General features: G+C 51.1%; 1 protein-coding gene across 2 annotated transcripts in view; it reads left to right on the forward strand.

The window, feature by feature from the left end:
- The window catches only part of DNMT1 (DNA methyltransferase 1), a 53,669-nt gene that overhangs the window by 28,618 nt on the left and 5,372 nt on the right, over window positions 1-19,679 (forward strand). For both annotated transcript variants that reach the window (XM_021676661.2, XM_012436256.3), the window contains 17 exons: window positions 2,715-2,833; window positions 3,271-3,363; window positions 4,135-4,286; window positions 4,420-4,607; window positions 4,713-4,899; window positions 7,156-7,253; window positions 7,461-7,608; window positions 9,025-9,140; window positions 9,331-9,535; window positions 10,260-10,393; window positions 12,797-12,970; window positions 14,227-14,448; window positions 15,750-15,942; window positions 16,801-16,885; window positions 17,078-17,206; window positions 17,665-17,947; window positions 18,186-18,327. In XM_021676661.2, the coding sequence (XP_021532336.2) occupies window positions 2,715-2,833; window positions 3,271-3,363; window positions 4,135-4,286; window positions 4,420-4,607; window positions 4,713-4,899; window positions 7,156-7,253; window positions 7,461-7,608; window positions 9,025-9,140; window positions 9,331-9,535; window positions 10,260-10,393; window positions 12,797-12,970; window positions 14,227-14,448; window positions 15,750-15,942; window positions 16,801-16,885; window positions 17,078-17,206; window positions 17,665-17,947; window positions 18,186-18,327 (2,668 nt within the window). The remainder of the gene's footprint in view (window positions 1-2,714; window positions 2,834-3,270; window positions 3,364-4,134; window positions 4,287-4,419; window positions 4,608-4,712; window positions 4,900-7,155; window positions 7,254-7,460; window positions 7,609-9,024; window positions 9,141-9,330; window positions 9,536-10,259; window positions 10,394-12,796; window positions 12,971-14,226; window positions 14,449-15,749; window positions 15,943-16,800; window positions 16,886-17,077; window positions 17,207-17,664; window positions 17,948-18,185; window positions 18,328-19,679) is intronic.

Below are 19,679 nucleotides of genomic sequence, written 5' to 3' on the forward strand. Positions count from 1 at the left end.
ACTCCAGCCTGGGCGACAGAGTGAGACTCTGTCTCAGAGAGCCACTGTCGAAAGCCGGTGAAGTGACTTTGCTGGTTCTTTTTTGTTTTGGTTTGGTTTTTGGGTTTTTATACTACATGTATTACCTTTCCATTCTGGCCATACCCTGAAGGTCACACACTGAGATGAAGGCCTGCTCTGTGCTAGGTACCAGTGATCTAGGTGTTACGGGTGTAGCTGCTCAGGTCCTGCTTCACGGAGCCAGAAACAGGTGGTACCTGTTGGGTAGTCACAGCCACGACAGATTTAAAAAGCCTGGTGCCATGCAGAGAGAATGAGTGGGAGGAAGAAGTTCTGTTAAGACGGGAGAGTCAATGACTTCAGTAAAGGCCTTGGTGACATGCAAGAGAAGCGGCCGAGGGGATGGCAGAGTGGGGCCCCCCAGGTAGAAGGGGGCATGAGTACCAGGGCTCAGAGGGGCCTGTGCCAGCTGTGGAAGGTGAATGGCAAGGCTGGTGTGGTGGTTAGTGGGTTGGGGCCCACATAGGGCTTTAGTGTCCTCTGAGGGAAGGTGCCTGGAGCGTCCGGCCCATACCTTCGCCAAGGCTCACCTCAGCTCTTGAGTGGGCAGAGGCCCAGGGCTCTCAGGCATCCCCAGCCTATTTTTTGCCCTTTCCCTGTGGGTGCAGTTACCCTCCAGGGCTTCACTTTGTTCTTTGCGGGAAATGCCTCAGCTCCAGGAATGGCCCTGCCTCCTTTTAGGCCTGGGTGTTGTTTTCCCTCTCTGTAAACGGGAGGGGGAGTGCCTTGGGGGCCCCTATTGGAAGCACCCCCAAGCAGCAGTTCCTGCACCCACTTGGAAGGCATCCACATGCTCTCTGTGCCTGGCTGATGGCGGTTCCCCTCCCTCTCCTTCTTTGGGATCTTGATCCAGATTGAGATGCTGTTGCGTTTACCAGCAACCACTAGCCCCCCAGGCCTGGCCCAAAGCAGGGCCACACACCTCTTCTTGCTGGTGCGAGTGAGGCGTGCTGTGGTGGGCAGAACTGATAAGCACGCTGTCGGGCCTGCCTCTGGCCTTCGTCAGGACAGAGGCTTGGGGGAGCCTGGGGCTGGGGCTGTCAGAGGCCTGAGTGTCTCAGCTTCCTCCCTGAGTTGAGGTCTGTCATAGATTTATTCCTGGTGGGTGGGATGGTGGCGTGGAGTACACTTCCCAGAAGTCATATTCCTTCTCTCTACTGGAGCTGGACTGCCTGGGTTATTTAGGGACTCTCCGTACTGCTGTACTTGACCTGAAAGTGGCGGATGGAAGCCAGTCATGGGTGGGGTCTGGCCTGGGAACTGGTGGGTCCTGCCCCTGCCTGGGATTTAGAGCTTCTCTTCCCTTTGTGTCTTCTGTATGAAGAGAGCCTCCGGCTCACCTGTGCAGTGGGGAGCAGGATCCCCTCTTCTGTTGGCCCTCCCTTGACCCTCGCTGTCTTTGTCTGTCTGTCTCTTCTTCTGGGTCTTTCATCTAAGGGCAGGGCTGCCATCTCTTCTGTCTGCCATGCCTGGCACACAGTAGGGGAGCTCCACTGGAGGTGTTCGTTTTTTGTTTGAGCATTTCTGGTCTCCAAGGCACGAAGCTGAGTGAGTGTTGTGAGGGGTGTTGTCCAGGCACCTGTGCAGACCCCTACGTAGGGGCTCTGAGGATAACCCAGCACCTTAGACTGGGAAGGGGTGGCTTTTGTATCTAGATAAGCAGGTTCGTGAGCAGAACCCCTAGTTCACATCTTTTTCCTTAAGTTTGACATCTGGTCTCTTTGTCTTCACTAAGGAACGTGCTCCCAAATGTTAAGGGTGCCCCCCTTGTGTTGGAGATTTATGCCCAAAAGGAGACAGAAATCCTTCCCTCCCACATCCCTTTTCCACACTGTTCTGTAACCTGCTTTCTTTTTTATATTGAGATCTAACTCGTATAATATAAAATTAACCACATACAAGGTATCTTAAATAGGAGAATTCATAGGTATAGAAAGCAGATTGGTGGTTACAGGGGGCTGGGGGCCAGGGGCAGTTGGGAGGAGTCTGGAGAGTGATGCTGCTTAATGGGAATGAGGCTTTGTTAACGTCTGAGTGACGGAAATGTCCTGCAGCTGAATAGAGGTGGTGGCTGCGCAGCATAGTGGAAAGTTCTAGAAACCACTATTTCCCACACTGTAAGTCTGATCTCTTGGTGTTGCTCTTGCAAACACACATACTCTTGATGCTTGGGTGGGAGAATAAGGTAGAAACTCCGGGTGATATAACACTGTCTTAATCTAGTGTTCCGCAACCAAAAAATGAGCGTTGGGGCTGGGCACGGTAGCTCACGCCTGTAATCCCAGCACTTTGGGAGGCCAAGGCAGGTGGATCACTGGAGGTCAGGAGTTCGGAACCAGCCTGGCCAACATAGTGAAACCCTGTCACTACTAAAAATACAAAAATTAGCGGGCATGGTGGCATAGGCCTGTAATCCCAGCTACTCAGAAGGCTGAGGCAGGAGAGTTACTTGAACCTAGAAGGTGGAGAGGTTGCAGTGAGCCAAGATCGTGCCACTGCACTCCAGCCTGGGGGACAGAGCAAGACTCCATCTCAAAAACTAACAAAAAGTGTCGGACTTGCATTGTCTCATTGACTGGTACCTGATCTGAACTCTGCGCCGTGACCCGCCTTCAAAGCTTAGCTGGTAAGCGTGTGCTTTGTTTCCTGTCTAGCGTGTACTGTAAGCATGGTCACCTGTGTCCCATCGACACGGGCCTCATCGAGAAGAATATCGAACTCTTCTTTTCTGGTTCAGCAAAACCAATCTATGATGATGACCCATCTCTTGAAGGTAAGTGGAATGGTCCAGGATTGTTTGGGTACACTTTAAAAACAGCCAGCCATGGCAACTCACATCTGAAATTCTAGCATTTCAGGGGTCTGAGGCCAGAGGATCACTTGAGACCAGGAGTTTGAGACCAACCTGGGCAATATAGCAAGAGCCTGCCTGTACAAAAATAATAATAATAATACACATATATATGTATAAATAGAAACATACAAAGCAATATTCAGCTGGAGCTACTGCCTTTTAAAATTAGGGCATGAGACTTTGTGCCAGGAACAGCTGTAAGCCAAGTCACCCTGGCAACTGAGGAGCACTGACCTGGCTGATGGGATGTCTGCCGAGCTGGGCGCTTGGAGGGCCTCTGTACCCTCCTGGGTTTGAGATGTGAGTCAGAGCCCTTAGGCCATTTCCTTTGGGGAAACTTTGTTTTTCTGCTCTAGGTGGCGTTAATGGCAAAAATCTTGGCCCCATAAATGAATGGTGGATCACTGGGTTTGATGGAGGTGAAAAGGCCCTCATCGGCTTCAGCACCTGTAAGTGTATGGCCAATCATAGGCTGACCCGGAGTCTAAAAGGGGGCCTTCGTGTTCTCCTTCCTGGGGTTTGGCTGGGCTCTGGTGGGAATTCTCAACAGGCTTGCAGAATGCCATGTGACTGCCTCTTGTATTAATTATGACTGGCTCTGAAACACTCTCCAGTTGTAAGAGCAGGTCTTGGCTAGGTGCGGTGGCTTACACCTGTAATCCCAGCATTTTGAGAGGCCAAGGTGGGCAGATCATTTGAGGCCAGGAGTTCAAGACCAACCTGGCCAATGTGGTGAAACCCCGTCTTTGTCTCTACTAAAAATACAAAAATTAGCTATATGTGATGATGCACACCTGTAATCCCAGCTGCTTGGGAGGTTAAGGCAGGAGAATCACATGAACCCGGGAGATGGAGGTTGCAGTGAACCGAGATCATGCCACAGCACTCCAGCCTGGGCGACGGAGCAAGACTCTGTTCCCACCTCCTCATTCCCCAAAAAAAGAGCAGGTCTTATTCTTGCAATCCAAACCCAGACTGAATTCCAAAAGCCAGAGTTGAGCTTGTTGAAGGCCTACTCAGCTAGTCTTCATTCTCTGGCTGGCTAAGACAGGCTCCTGCAGAACGCATCAGCTATGATGTGTTGTGCCTGTTTCTGACATTTGGGTACAGGATCACTTTTAGACTGTTGGGTGAGCTTGGTAGACTCCTCCCTGCCCTGTGGCCACCGTAGGTGCCATCAGATTCCAATTCCTTTTTCACAACTCCTCTGTTCACCCCAGCGTTCGCCGAGTACATTCTGATGGATCCCAGCCCTGAGTATGCGCCCATATTTGGGCTGATGCAGGAGAAGATCTACATCAGCAAGATCGTGGTAGAGTTCCTGCAGAGCAATTCTGACTCGACCTACGAGGATCTGATCAATAAGATTGAGGTAAGAGATGGAGGTTCCTCACCATCCAGGATTCCCACTGGAAACTTGCCTTCAGAACCAGCAGACACCGTTTTTCAGCTAGATCTAGGCCAGTTTGGCTTAAGCATGAGAGAAACCTGTTCTCTCTTTCAAGACCACGGTTCCTCCTTCTGGCCTCAACCTGAATCGCTTCACGGAGGACTCCCTCCTGCGACACGCACAGTTTGTGGTGGAGCAGGTAGAGAGTTACGACGAAGCTGGGGACAGCGACGAGCAGCCCATCTTCCTGACGCCCTGCATGCGGGACCTGATCAAGCTGGCTGGGGTCACGCTGGGACAGAGGTAAGGACATGGCGGGGACGAGAGTGAAGACCAGGGACCGGGAGGGTAGAGCATGGCCCACGTCCTCTGTCCCACTCCTCTGAGATGCTGGAACCTCTCCTGTAGGCGAGCCCAGGCGAGGCGGCAGACCATCAGGCATTCTACCAGGGAGAAGGACAGGGGACCCACGAAAGCCACCACCACCAAGCTGGTCTACCAGATCTTCGACACTTTTTTCTCAGAGCAAATTGAAAAGGATGACAGAGAAGACAAGGAGAATGCCTTTAAGCGCCGGCGGTGTGGCGTCTGCGAGGTAACCTTGCCTGTAGGGGCTCCTGCTCCCCTAAAGTGGCCCAGCCTCTGGCCTGATCTGTGGACGGTTCCATCTTTCTCCCTGTGGCTTGAGACTCTGACTGCTCAAATGTGAACCCTGAGACAGAAATTAGTTAGTGGTCTGGGAGGACCCTGCATGCTTCATGGAACATCGATAGGACAAATATCCACAGAGGCATGCTTGGGTGCTTTGCTGATAATTCCACTGGCCTACACTGAAGATCCTGGCTTCTGGGTGGCTCTGCTGTGCCTGCATCTCACTGTTCAAAGGGTCCCATGTGAGGGCTAAGGGGTGTTCACATCTAAGTGGACACTTTGTCCAACTTAGATTTAAGGCCCTTAGGAGGCCTCCCTTTTTATGAGTTTTTAAAATCTATATTTACTTCACTCAGGAGGAACCAACCTAGTCCTATGACCCAGAGACCAGGTATATTTTGATACCTATCACTTGACTTTCTTTTGGATGAACACTGGCTTCAGGCCTTTGCCTTTGATCCCTGTGGCATCCCTTAACAGGAGCCTGCATATCCTCACCATTCTTTCTTTTCTCAGTTAACATATTTTTTTTTTTGAGACAGTCTCGCTCTGTTGCTCAGCTGGAGTGCAGTGGTGTAGTCTCAGCCCCTCCACCTCCCAGGTTCAAGCAGTTCTCTGGCCTCAGCCTTCACCTCCCAAGTAGCTGGGATTACAGGCATGTGCCACCACGCCTGGCTAGTTTTTTTGTATTTTTAGTAGAAATAGGATTTCACCATGTTGGCCAGGCTGGTCTTGAACTCCTGCGCTCAAGTGATCTGCTCACCTCAGCCTCCCAAAGTGCTGGGATTATGGGCGTGAGCCACTGTGCCCGGCCCTTAAATCTTTTGTTTTTAATTATGCAACTGTTATGTGTTGACGCAGGTAGATCTAGTTATTTCATTTTAAGTATTCTGTAGTATTTCATTAAATGAATATCCTAACTTACTCCTCAATAATAGGCACCTCTTCAGGATTATAAATATACAGCAGCATCCTTGAGCAAAGCTTCTCGTGAGTGTATCTGCTTAGAAGTAGTATTGCTGGGCTGTGGGTGTATATTCTTAACTTTGATCAAGAAGATTGCTATCCAAAATGGTTTTACCAACATCATTCAAGCAGTGTGCATTCTTGTTTCCTCACACTGCCCATCTGGCTTCTTAACCTTTGCCCATCTGGAGAATGGGAAGGGAATTTTATTTCTCGCTCACCTATCATACTTCTAATGAGGTTGGATATTGCTTTTTTTTTTTTTTTTGTAGAGACAGCATCCTGCTGTGTTGCCTAATCTCAAATTCCTGGCTTCAAGTGGTCCTCCTGTCTTGGCCTCCTGAACTGCCAGGATTAGAGGCATGAGCCACTGCACCCAACCAAATATGCACATTTTTTAAAGTTTTCTTGTTTTTTTTTTTGTTGTTGTTGTTGAGATAGGTTTTACTCTGTCATCCAGGCTGGAGTGCAGTGGTATGATTGTAGCTCACTGCATCCTCAACCTCCTGGGCTCAAGTGATCCTCCACCTCAGCCTCCCAAGTAGCTGCAACCACAGGTGCACGCCACCATGACCAGATAATTAAAAAAAAAACATTTTGTAGATGGGATTTTGCCGTTTCCTAGGCTGGTCTTTAACACCTGAACTCAAGTAATCCTCCCACCTTAGCATCCCGAGTTGCAGGGACTATAGGAATTTGTCACCACACCTGGCTAATTTTTAATTCTTTTGTAGAGATGGGATCCCAGTATGTTGCCCAGGCTGGTCTTGAACTCTTGGATTCAAGAGATCCATCTGCCTTAGCCTCCCAGTGTACCAGTTCAGACATGAGCCACCATGCCCAACCTATAAGTCTTAATTTACTATTTGTCTCATTGTTTATTGTTACTAAGGGCTGTGTGATTCACCTTTGTTTATCCTTTTTTGAGACGGAGTTTCGCTCCTGTCGTCCAGTCTGGAGTGTGGTGATCTTTGGCTCATGGCAACCTCCACCTCCCAGGTTCAAGCAATTATCCTGCCTCAGCCTCCCAAGTAGCTGAAATTACAGGTGCACCCCACCACACCTGGCTAATTTTTATATTTTTAGAAGAGATGGGGTTTTACCATTTTGCCAGGCTGGTCTGGAACTCCTGACCTTAAGTGATCTGCCTCCTCGGCCTCCCAAAGTGCTAGAATTACAGGCATGAGCCACTGTGCCCAGCCCTGATTTGCCTTTTTAATGCCATTTTTTTCAGGTGTGTCAGCAGCCTGAGTGTGGGAAGTGTAAAGCCTGCAAGGACATGGTTAAATTTGGTGGCAGTGGACGGAGCAAGCAGGCTTGCCAAGAGCGGAGGTAGGTCGGGCCGAGTCCCTCTCCTGTGGCAGAGGACTTGCTGGCTGATGGTGGATGCACCGAGGCAGAAGGGCCCCGCCGTGTGTGGGACAACAGCAGGATTCCTTCGTTAGGCATTGTCTCGAGGCCTGTCCCTGTTAGGAGGAAAACAGCCCCGGTTGGTCTTACTTAGAAAAGTGGCCTTAGGTATAACCAGTGACATTGCAGGTGTCCCAATATGGCCATGAAGGAGGCAGATGACGATGAGGAAGTCGATGATAACATCCCAGAGATGCCATCACCCAAAAAAATGCACCAGGGGAAGAAAAAGAAACAGAACAAGAATCGCATCTCTTGGGTTGGAGAAGCTGTCAAGGTAACCCTTGGAGCCCCTTGGTCAGCTCACTGTCATGCTCCCAATAAGCAGGTTGCCTCCTAGTATCTTGCCAACCTGACCTCTTGGGCAGCCTGAGCCCCGGCACCTGGAAACCTGCCTGTTTATCCCTGAGAGGAGCAGGACTGGCCAAGACCATGTTCCGTGGCTCAGCACCAGCAAAGCATTTTTGTGTGGCCACAAGACTTAGTTCTCCTCGTGTTCCAAAATGGACATTTGACACAGTTCTAGGGGCATCAGGCAGGTGAGCCCTCATAACTTGTTTTTCTGTATTGTTTTGAGAGAGTCTTGCTCTGTCACCCAGTCTGGAGTACGGTGGTGCAATCTCAGCTTGCTGCAACCTCTGCCTTCTAGGTTGAAGCAATTCTCCTGCCCCAGCCTCCTGAGTAGCTGAGATTACAGGCATGCACCACCATGCCAGGCTAATTTTTTTGTATTTTTAGTAGAGACTGGGTTTCATCATGTTGGCCAGACCGTTCTTGAACTCCTGGCCTCAAGTGATCCACCCACCTCAGCCTCCCAAAGTGCTGGGATTACAGGCAGGAGCCACCATGCCTGGCCCCTCGTAGCTTGTTTTCAAGAGAGCCGTTACAGCCCCCTCAGGCCTGGGGTGGGTGTTTTTGGAGTGCCAGCAGATGGCCTCCCATCTGTGGTCATCGGCCTCTCTGAGGGTCAGTTCCTTTACCACAATGTGAGAGAGAGGAGTGAGTATCCTCTGTGTTGCTTCTCTGATGTCCGTAAATTAAAGATGCAATCAGTTCACGTAAGCATGAGGCTTGCCATCTCCTGGTTGCGTGGGCCATGGCTCAGCCCCTGTGGGAGGACAGACATGGGTACTGGTGTATGGCATTTGTGCCCCTTCAGGGTGGGGGCTGGGGAGGAGGCTAGGGCCTTTCAGAGGTGACAACTGGGTTGAGATGGAGAAGGTGGGGTAGGAGCTAGCCACATGAAGACCTGGGAGAACGCTGCACTGAGGTGGCAGTCAGCTGAGCTTGTTGGAGAAAAGGGAGGCCCCTGCAGCTAGAGTGGCCTGAGCCAGGGGGTGACAGGCAGGACAGGGGTCAGGGGTCAGACTGTGGCCTTATAGACCACGGTGAGGTGTTGGGGGCTGTGCTGTTAAAATTGAATGCTGGAACCCGAGTGACAGAGCAGAGGTGGGAGAGTTGGGAGCGCCCTTGACTGCAGCATTCGGCCAAGGAAGGTGGATGTTCTCTGATTTTTTTCTTGTTTATTATCGAAACCTTTGTAGAACAGGGTGCTCTCTGTAGCCACAACTCTTCATTGACTTCTTAATGAGATTGAGTCACGTTCTTATATAAAGTAACAGAGGACCATGCTGGTCAAGCCCAGCAAAGACCCTCAAAATGATCCTCCCTGAACTTATCCTCTCCTTTTCAGACTGATGGGAAGAAGAGTTACTATAAGAAGGTGTGCATTGATGCGGAAACCCTGGAAGTGGGGGACTGTGTCTCTGTTATTCCAGATGATTCATCAAAACCGCTGTATCTAGCAAGGTTTGCATTGTTTGTTTTTTCTTTACTTCTGCGTGCACTTTCTCATCATCAAACCTGTTTTGCCAAAACAGCACCAGCAGCTTTTTGCCCTAGATGAAAACTGATTCCAGGATGAGTTCCCCTGCATAGACTCAGTCACATTCGCCGGCCAACTTAGAACTTTCTCCCCATGCCCGTGTTCCGATTCCAGGGTCACGGCGCTGTGGGAGGACAACAGCAATGGGCAGATGTTTCATGCCCACTGGTTCTGCGCTGGGACAGACACGGTCCTTGGGGCCACGTCGGACCCTCTGGAGCTGTTCCTGGTGGACGAATGTGAGGACATGCAGCTTTCATACATCCACAGCAAAGTGAGGGTCATCTACAAGGCCCCCTCTGAAAACTGGGCCATGGAGGTGAGTGCCTGGTGCCCCTCATGAGCCCCTGCCTTGCCATGCAGGGTCACTGCTGATGTGCATTGTTTTGTTCTGATTTTTTTTTTTTTTTTTTTTTTTTGAGATGGAGTTTCGCTCTTGTTACCCAGGCTGGAGTGCAATGGCGCGATCTTGGCTCACCGCAACCTCCACCTCCTGGGTTCAGGCAATTCTCCTGCCTCAGCCTCCTGAGTAGCTGGGATTACAGGCACGCGCCACTGTGCCCAGCTAATTTTTTGTATTTTTAGTAGAGACGGGGTTTCACCATGTTGACCAGGATGGTCTCGATCTCTTGACCTCGTGATCCACCCGCATTGGCCTCTCAAAGTGCTGGGATTACAGGCTTGAGCCACCGCGCCCGGCCTCTGATTTTTTTTTTTTTTTTTAATTTGAGACGGAGTTTCACTCTTGTTGCCCGGCTGGAGTACAATGACGTGATCTCAGATCACTGCAACTTCCACCTCCCAGGTTCAAGTGATTCTCCTGCCTCAGCCTCCCAAGTAGCTGGGATTACAGGCACCCGCCACCAGGCCTGGCTACCTTTTTTTTTTTATGTATTTTTAGTAGAGAAGGGGTTTCACCATGTTGGCCAGTCTGATCTCGATCTTCTGACCTCAGGTGATCCACCTAGCTCAGCCTCCCACAGAGCTGGGATTACAGATGTGAGCCACTGTGCCCAGCCTGACATGCATTCTTATCTCCCAAGGGAGGCATGGATCCCGAGTCCCTGCTGGAGGGGAACGATGGGAAGACCTACTTCTACCAGCTATGGTACGATCAAGACTACGCGAGATTCGAGTCCCCTCCGAAAACCCAGCCAACAGAGGACAACAAGTTCAAGTGAGCACGGGGTCCGGGCTCGGGGACAGCACGCACTTTGAGCTTGCGTTGCTCCTGTTTCCTGTGCACTTCTGCATGGTTGACTTCCCCCAGGACCCCCCCAGTTAGTGTTTCTTGCTCATCAAAGGCCAGTCTGACTATGGATGATGCTTCAAGTGTGTGGTTGGCCAGGAGTTGCTTTAAGTGTGTAGATGATCTGGTGTTGGCTTTGTAAGAGGTTTCTCTATTCAGGAACAGGGTTCATCTTCCCATTTCCAGACTTCCCATGTGTTCTTAGCACGTGTGCCCCAGCTCTGGCATGTTTTTGACTGTTTCTTATTTTCTTCTGTAAATGAGACCTTTTATTTGATTCTGTTCTAACTGGGTGACTGCTTTGAGGGAGGCCTTTTTTCTTTACATCCAACGCTCCATACCTTCTTTCTAATCTCTGTACCTCACTTGTTTCAACTAACAGCATCAGCCAGCACCCCCAGAGGAGCAGGTGGCAATCAGGGTGACCCGGGGAGGCCAAGAGGGCTTCCTTGGGTACATCTATGCTTCTCCCATAAGCCTTGTGCTGGCTTTGGCTTGATCTCTATTTTTATTTATTTTTTTTGAGATGGAGTTTCACTCTTGTTACCCAGAATCTCAGGTGGCGCGATCTCGGTTCACTGCAACCTCTGCCTCCTTGGTTCAGTTCAGGCGATTCTCCTGCCTCAGCCTCCGAAGTAGCTGGGACTACAAGTGCCTGCCACCATGCCCAGCTAATTTTTGTATTTTTAGTAGAGACTGGGTTTCACCATGTTGGCCAGGCTGGTCTGGAACTACTGACCTCAGGTGATCTGCCCCCTTCAGCCTCCCAAAGTGCTGGGATTACAGGTGTAAGCCACTGCACTCAGCCTCTATTTTTATTTTATTTTTTTATTTATTTAGATATAAGGTCTCTCTCTATCACCCAGGCTGGAGTGCAGTGGTGTGGTCATAGCTCATTGCAGCCTTGACCTGCTGGGCTCAAGTGATCTTCCCACCTTAGCCTCCTGAGTAGCTAGGACTGCAGGCATGCAGCACCCTGCCTGGTTAATTTTTAAAAAATCTTATGTGGAGACGGCATCTCACCGTGTTGGCCAGGCTAGTCTCAAACTCCTAGGCTCAAGTGATCCTCCTGCCTTGGCCTCCCCAAGGGCTGGGATTATGGACATGAGCCACCACGCTGGGCCTTGCTCTCTATTTTTAAGGCCGTCTTCAACTCTCCTTGAAGGGCTTACTAGTCAAGAATAATGTTGAAGGTCCTCAAATACCTGTTGAGCCTTTATAGAGAGAACAGTAGGAGTCTCTGCTGGATTGATTTCCTCACTGAGCCACTTGGGACTTTTGGTCATGGTGTGTTCTTTTTTTTTAATTGCATTTTAGGTTTTGGGGTACATGTGAAGAACATGCAAGATTGTTGCATAGGTACACACATGGCAGTGTGATTTGCTGCCTTCCTCCCCTTCACCTATATCTGGCATTTCTCCCCATGCTATCTCTTCCTAACTCCCCACCCGCCGCTGTCCCTCCCCTATTTCCCCCCATCAGACCCCAGTGTGTGATGCTCCCCTCCCTATGTCCATGTGTTCTCATTGTTCAACACCCACCTATGAGTGAGAACATGCATTGTTTGATTTTCCGTTCTTGGTCAGTTTGCTGAGAATGATGGTTTCCAGGTTCATCCATGTCCCTACGAAGGACGCGAACTCATCGTTTTTGATGGCTGCATAATATTCCATGGTGTATATGTGCCATATTTTCCCTGTCCAGTCTATCATCGATGGGCATTTGGGTTGGTTCCAGGTCTTTACTATTGTAAACAGTGCTGCAATGAACATTCATGTGCATGTGTCCTTATAGTAGAACGATTTATAATCCTTTGGATATATACCCAGTAATGGGATTGCTGGGTCAAATGGAATTTCTATTTCTAGGTCCTTGAGGAATCGCCACACTGTCTTCCACAATGGTTGAACTAATTTACACTCCCACCAACAGCGTAAAAGTGTTCCTATTTCTCCACATCCTCTTCAGCATCTGTTGTCTCCAGATTTTTTAATGATCGCCATTCTAACTGGCATGAGATGATATCTCAATGTAGTTTTGCATGGTGTATTCTTAACCGTATCCTAGATCCTGTTTGTTGATATCTTAGAGTTTTTCTATCGATGACTCAAGTGGGATTGGCTTGATTTTCTTGCTATGTTCTCTTTGGGCTTTGGTCTCAAATCAGTGCCTTCAAAATGTGAACACAAAGCACAAGAAAGCCACTTCCTTCGAGCATCTGCAAATAATTTCTCTTGATCGCCAGAGTCTCTGGATTAAGCTGGCAGTAGCTGCCGCGGCCACGGCCGGCCACCTCAGGGCCTTATGTTTCTGTCCCTTTATTTCCTTCAGGTTCTGTGCGAGCTGTGCTCGTCTGGCTGAGATGAGGCAAAAAGAAATCCCTAGGGTCCTGGAGCAGCTCGAGGACCTGGACAGCCGGGTCCTCTACTACTCAGCCACCAAGAACGGCATCTTGTACCGAGTCGGTGACGGCGTATATCTGCCCCCTGAGGCCTTCACTTTCAAGTGAGTGCCCCCTCAGAGCAGCCGGGGCCAGGGCGCTCCAGGCAGAGTCAGGCTGGCTTTGTGGTGTCCCCCTCCTCACAGACATCCTCCCACTCCTCCACGCCAGCTGTTGTCTCAGCCATCACATTGGCATAGCTGGCAAACATAGAACATAGAGTATAGACTGACGGCGGTGCCATTGCGGAGCAAAGCTGAGTGTCAAAGTCAGAACTCAGTGGTGTGGCTGGGTGTGGTGGCTCACACCTGTGATCCCAGCACTTTGGGAGGCCAACATGGTGGGGCAGGGATCACCTGAGGTCAGGAGTTCGAGACCAGCCTGACCAACATGGTGAAACCCCGTCTCTACTAAATACAAAAATTAGCTGGGCGTGGTGGTGCCTGTAATCCCAGCTACTTGGGAGGCTGAGGCACATGAATCACTTGAACCTGGGAGGCGGGGGTTGCAGTGAGCCAAGATTGCGCCACTGCACTCCAGCCTGGGCAACAGAGCAAAACATAGTCTCAGTAGCTGCTGTCTCGCTCACACGAGGTGCCCATCATGGGTCAGCAGAGGGCTTCACCTGTTGTGTCCCTTGGATATCTGGGCGGCTTGAGTCAGAAGTTGCCAGTCTCCAAGCCCAAGGGAAAGCACACAGGACATTCCCCAGGCAGTGACTTGCTATTAGGTCACTTCTGTTCACTTCACATGCCAGGAAACACAAGATGCCAAGCAGTCGGGAGGCAGGAGACTGGGGTATTTGAGCAGTATCGGCCACCACTATAGCCAGTAATGCGCAGAGGGTGAATGCATGCTTCAAACTTTCAGACTGAATCTCCAGCTAAATTTTTTTTCCCTCAAGACAGAGTCTTAGTCTGTCACTCAGGCTGGAGTGCAGTGGTGCAATCTCAGCTCACTGCAACCTCCGCCTCCCGGGTTCAAGCGATTCTCCTGCCTCAGCCTCCCAAGTAGCTGGGATTACAGGTGTGTACTACCACGCTTGACTAATTTTTGTATTTTTAGTAGAGACGGGGTTTCACCATGTTGGCCAGGCTGGTCTTGAACTTCTGACCTTGTGGTACATCTGCCATGGCCTCCTCCCAAAGTGCTGGGATTACAGGAGTCAGCCACGGCACTCAGGCTAAATCGTTTCTTAGGGTACTCATCTGCCTTAAATCATCAGGTGTTTGACTTTCAGTGGTTATTGTCAGTCAGTCATGCCTAACTGAGCACTGTAAGGTGGAAGGTTCACTGATAGCAAATGGGTGCTTCTCTGCAGCATCAAGCTGTCCAGTCCTGTGAAACGCCCACGGAAGGAGCCCGTGGACGAGGACCTGTACCCAGAGCACTACCGGAAGTACTCCGACTACATCAAAGGCAGCAACCTGGACGCCCCTGAGCCCTACCGAATCGGCCGGATCAAAGAGATCTTCTGTCTCAAGAAGAGCAATGGCAGGCCCAACGAGACTGACATCAAGATCCGGCTCAACAAGTTCTACAGGTCAGCCGAGGCCTCTGCTCTTCCAGAAGGCTCTGCCTGAAGCAGGATTGTGACATAGCACCCACGGTTGTTCTAAGTTAGGTTGAAGTAGCTGTTTTTCCAAGTGTTTCTGATGATCGTTGGACTGACAGTGACTAGAATTCTAGTTCCTAGCCCCCACTTTTAGGTCCTTATTATAATGCTGCAGAGCCCTTTTTCCAAAAGAAATCCTTAAGCTGGCCAGGTGCTATAGCAAAGACTAGCTGGGCGTGGTGGCACACGCCTGTAGTCCCAGCTACTTGGGAGGCAGAGGCTGGAGGGATCACTCAAACCCAGGAATTTTAAGCTGCAGTGAGCTATGATCTCACCACTCACTCTAGCCTAGGTGATAGCCAGACCCTGTCTCAAAAGAAAAAGCAGCGGTAGAGCATCTGGGCACCCCAGAGAACCTGCCAAGCTCCATCTGTGACTGTCCAGGTTCTGTCCCGCTGTCCCCACCTGTTCCCAGGTCCTCCTTTCTGTCTGTGGGATTTTTTCTTTCCCAAGCTTTTGACCTAAGTCCATTTTATTTTTCTAAGACCCAAGTAACTGGCAGTGATTACGCATGAACCTGAAACTAACCTGTACAGAAAGGTATACACGTGCCTCACCTCTTAGCTAACGTAGATCAAAGATTTCCTGAAGCCTTTATAATAACAGGAAAGAAAACAGTTCTGAGTGGTACAGGCAAGAGAAACACACTCTGGAGAGGCTGCTACCGGGAGGTGGGCACAGCAGGGCAGGGCCAGGAGTGCAGAGCAAGCAGCTAAGCTGACCTAATGGAGGGGGGGGTCTTTACCCTGTGGTTCCCTAACTGGGAGGGGTCTGCCCTGCAGTTCCCTAATGTGGGGAGGGGATGTTTTTACCCTGTGGTTCCCTAACTAAGCATGGGGGTGGGGTTCTTTACCTTGTGGTTCCCTAACTGGGAGGTCTTTACCCTGTGGTTCCCTGATTGGGGGGGTCTTTACCTTGCGGTTCGCTAACTGGGGGGTCTTTACCCTGCGGTTCTCTAACTGGGGGGTATTTACTCTGCAGTTCTCTAACTAGGGCATCTTTACCCTGAAGTTCCCTAAATGGGGATTCCTTACCTTGCGGTTCCCTAACCAGGGACTTCTTTACCTTGCAGTTCCCTAACTGGGGGGTTCTTTAACTGGTACCTCCCTAACTAGGGAGGGGGCTCTTTACCCAGCAGTTCCCTGGGCACCCCAGGAACGTGGTGCTGTTTAGTTTGGCATAAGCTCACCACAAAGGAGAGCTTCTAACGAGGCCTCTCCTGCTCGCAGGCCCGAGAACACGCACAAGTCCACCCCGGCGAGCTACCATGCAGACATCAACCTGCTCTACTGGAGCGATGAGGAGGCCGTGGTGGACTTCAAGGCCGTGCAGGGCCGCTGCACCGTGGAGTACGGGGAGGACCTGCCCGAGTGCATCCAGGAGTACTCCATGGGCGGCCCCGACCGCTTCTACTTCCTTGAGGTGGTGCCCCTGCTTGCTAGAGGGAAGGCTTCGGGGTCAAAGTTGGCCAGAAAGGAGTCTGATACTGGGTTATGCACAAGGCAGCTTGGCCGCAGGGTTTAGCTTTTGCAAGAAGTGGGTAGCTGGCTGAGGTGAGGCTGTTCTGCAGGAACTTTGCAGGGGTCTGGGCAGTGCCTGCAAAGCTGCAGTTGTTGCAGGATTCTCCATACAACAGATCTGTGAGATTCAAGTTGTTCCAGCATTTAACACTCCTGGTTTTTAAAAAATGCTTTGTTAGAGAATGTAATGTTTTAGTATCCTGGTGCAACTAAATGTTGAGGACTGTGAGGCAGCCTCCAGCAGCCTGACTGTTGTCTTAGCATGAGTTGAAGAAGGTACCCCTGCACCTGGGTCCCTTGGGCTAGGCACCCACATCCAGGCCCAGCCCACATGACTGCATGTGGCCCTGGTTATGGAGAGGTCCCCGAGTCAGCTTATCAAGCTAATGACTTGTAAATGGTTGGGGCTTGGCCTTTCTGTGTTATCTTAATACAGCTATGTTTCCCTAGGCTCAGATGAGGATAGCCCAGTTGGGCAGCAGACTCTGCATAGCACTTTTTCCTCTTCTAGAACAAGTAGTCCAAGTGCTTACAATTGCAGGCATTTCAGCATCAGTCAGATCAAATGTTAGTATTAATAAAATGGGTTGTTTTAAGTTTCCATTGTAGCAAAATCAGACTCCTCTTATTGGTGGCTAACTGGTCATGGCCCCACTGAGGGAGAAGTTCAGTGACTCTCCAGTTGCTGTCTTACTAGTCTGCGTTAGAGAGGGGACCAGTGTGTTTCCCTCCTGAACGATTGCAGTGCTCTCTTTTTCAGGCCTATAATGCGAGGAGCAAAAGCTTTGAAGATCCTCCCAACCATGCTCGTAGCCCTGGAAACAAAGGGAAGGGCAAGGGAAAAGGTACGTCACTGTTGGGTTTCTTTTCAAGTCATTCTTTTGTAACTTGGAGGCTGCCTTGTGAATCACTCAGTGTAAAACCGCTTCTGGTGTTAACGACTCTGGGACTGCGAGGCTGTCTGAATTCACAAGGCACTGAAAGCAAGGTAGGACTTGGACTCTGACGAGGGTTTAGTCTGGCTTCTCCCCATCCAGGGAAGGGCAAGCCCAAGTCCCAAGCCTGTGAGCCGAGTGAGCCGGAGACCGAGATCAAGCTGCCGAAGTTGCGGACCCTGGACGTGTTTTCTGGCTGCGGGGGGTTGTCAGAGGGATTCCACCAAGCAGGTGAGCGTCCGTAGGCTCCATCTCTGAACACCTGGTGAGCCCAGATCAGGCAGGTGCTACCTGAAACACGTTCTGACCCCTTCCTGACTCAAGAATCTCCTTCTGAGGCTGGGTGTGGTGTCTCACACCTGTAATCTCAGCACGTTGGGAGGCCAAGGCGAGTGGATCACCCGAGGTCAGGAGTTTTTGAGACCAGCCTAGCCAACATGGTAAAACCCTGTCTCTACTAAAAATACAAAAATTAGCTGCGTGTGGTTGTGTGCGCCTGTAATCCCAGCTATTCAGGAGGCTGAGGTGGAAAAATTGCTTGAATCTGGGAGGCGGAGATTGCAGTGAGCCGAGATCATGCCACTGCACTCCAGCCTGGGGGACAGAATGAGATTCCATATCAATAAAAGAAAAAAAAAAGAATCTCCTCCTGGAGAGTTGAAAGCATGCCTTCGTCCTTGGTCTGCCAGGCATCTCTGAGACACTGTGGGCCATCGAGATGTGGGACCCCGCAGCCCAGGCGTTCCGGCTGAACAACCCCGGCTCCACGGTGTTCACAGAGGACTGCAACGTCCTGCTGAAGTTGGTCATGGCTGGGGAGACCACCAACTCCCGTGGCCAGCGGCTGCCCCAGAAGGGAGACGTGGAGATGCTCTGTGGTGGGCCGCCCTGCCAGGGTTTCAGCGGCATGAACCGCTTCAACTCGCGCACCTACTCCAAGTTCAAAAACTCCCTGGTGGTCTCCTTCCTCAGGTAAACGGGTAGAAGCCCCCAGTGTTGCCTGCCCGTGACCAGACAGCCGAGGGCTGTGCCACGTGTCATCAGTGGTCATTTTCACCCTGCACTGAGGCCTCCGCCCCCCAGAAGCTCAGGGCTCAGCTCTCGATAGGGAGAGACTTTGATAACATTCATGAGGGACTTCCAGCACATTGGGTCGCTTCTCCCCTCTGTCTGTGGGGGTGACTCCTGCAGTCTCTCCCACCCACTACAGCTACTGTGACTACTACCGGCCCCGGTTCTTCCTCCTGGAGAACGTCAGGAACTTTGTCTCCTTCAAGCGCTCCATGGTTCTGAAGCTCACCCTCCGCTGCCTGGTCCGCATGGGCTATCAGTGCACCTTTGGCGTGCTGCAGGTGGGCCCCGGGGCTGGGATGGGCAGACAGATGTGGCCACTATGTAACGCGGCCTGCAGCCAACCATCCCTTACTGAAAATGGTTCAATGGCGCAGGCCTGCCATCCAGGCAGCAGAGGCTGGCATGATGCTCTGTCTTGCTGGCTGGGTCAGGGGAGATGCATGCTCAGCCAGCGCCCAACCAGTCCACCTCTAGTGTCTCTATGGCTGTGTTCTCGTACATGCCCAGGAGGGTTGGCTGCAAGGGGCTTCTTGACATGCAGCTCCCGGGCTCCATTTCCTCAATGGGAAGGGCAAGCAGCGCACCACAGAGCACAGCGTAGCATTGAGTCTGCATGGGGGAGGGGAAGCGAGGTGCTCAGAGCCATGTGTAGGCGCAGCTGTTCGATTGGTTTGAAGGACAGTTGTGCTCTAGGTAACCGCGCACACAAACCCCCACAGGAGGCCAAGGGTTGCACTCCAGGTGGCTGTGTCTGCAGGGGCAGGGATGGGGTTGGTCTGTGGGGCCCAGGCCTTATCAGAAAAGCATCCTCAGTCCTCTGTATCAGCTCAGCAATTGAGGGCATAACTAAAAATGAAGCAGCTAGGCCGGATGTGGTGGGTTATGCCTGTAATCCCAGCACTTTGAGAGGTGGAAGCGGGTGGATCACAAGGTTATGAGTTCAAGACCAGCCTGGACAACATGGTGAAACCCTATCTCTACTAAAAATACAAAAATTAGCTGGGCATGGTGGTGCATGCCTGTAATCCTACTACTCGGGAGGCTGAGGCAGGAGAATTGCTAGAACCGAGACCCAGGAGGCAGAGGTTGCAGTGAGCCAAGATTGTGCCACTGCACTCCAGCCTGGGCTACAGAGCGACATTGTCTCAAAAAAAATTAAATTTTTAAGAAGTAAATAAAAATAAAAATGAAGCAGCTACCCAGATGCTAGCATAGGATGTCTACCTGAGTGGGCAGGCACTCGGCTGCCTGCCCCCCAGTTCAGCTCAGGGCAACTCAGGCTCACCAGGCAAGACTTGTTGCAGCTGATTTCTCTGTCCTTGTGACCACAGTCATCAGGGAAGCGGCAGAGATCCTGGTCTTTGATGTCCCATCTCCCCAGATGCTAAGACCTCGGGGCCCTTGCAGTGCTCTCAGAGCTGGCGGCACTTGCCTGCAGGGTTTGCTCCTATCTTCCCCAGTGGCTGCCTCTTGGGCTCAGCTGCTTTTGTTCTTTATCTGCTCTGACCTCCTCTGACCAGGAGCACACCTGCTGGGGTAACGGGATTCTGCAGGTGCGCTCCACACCAGCCACCCACTCGAGTTGGGCTGCTGACCCTAGGCCTGTGTCTGGCCATTCCATTTGGGGGTG

Source organism: Aotus nancymaae, unplaced genomic scaffold (assembly GCF_030222135.1).
Source record: "Aotus nancymaae isolate 86718 unplaced genomic scaffold, 86718_ANA_hifiasm-v0.15.2.pri h1tg000028l, whole genome shotgun sequence".
In the NCBI taxonomy this organism is placed as follows: Eukaryota; Metazoa; Chordata; class Mammalia; order Primates; family Aotidae; genus Aotus; species Aotus nancymaae.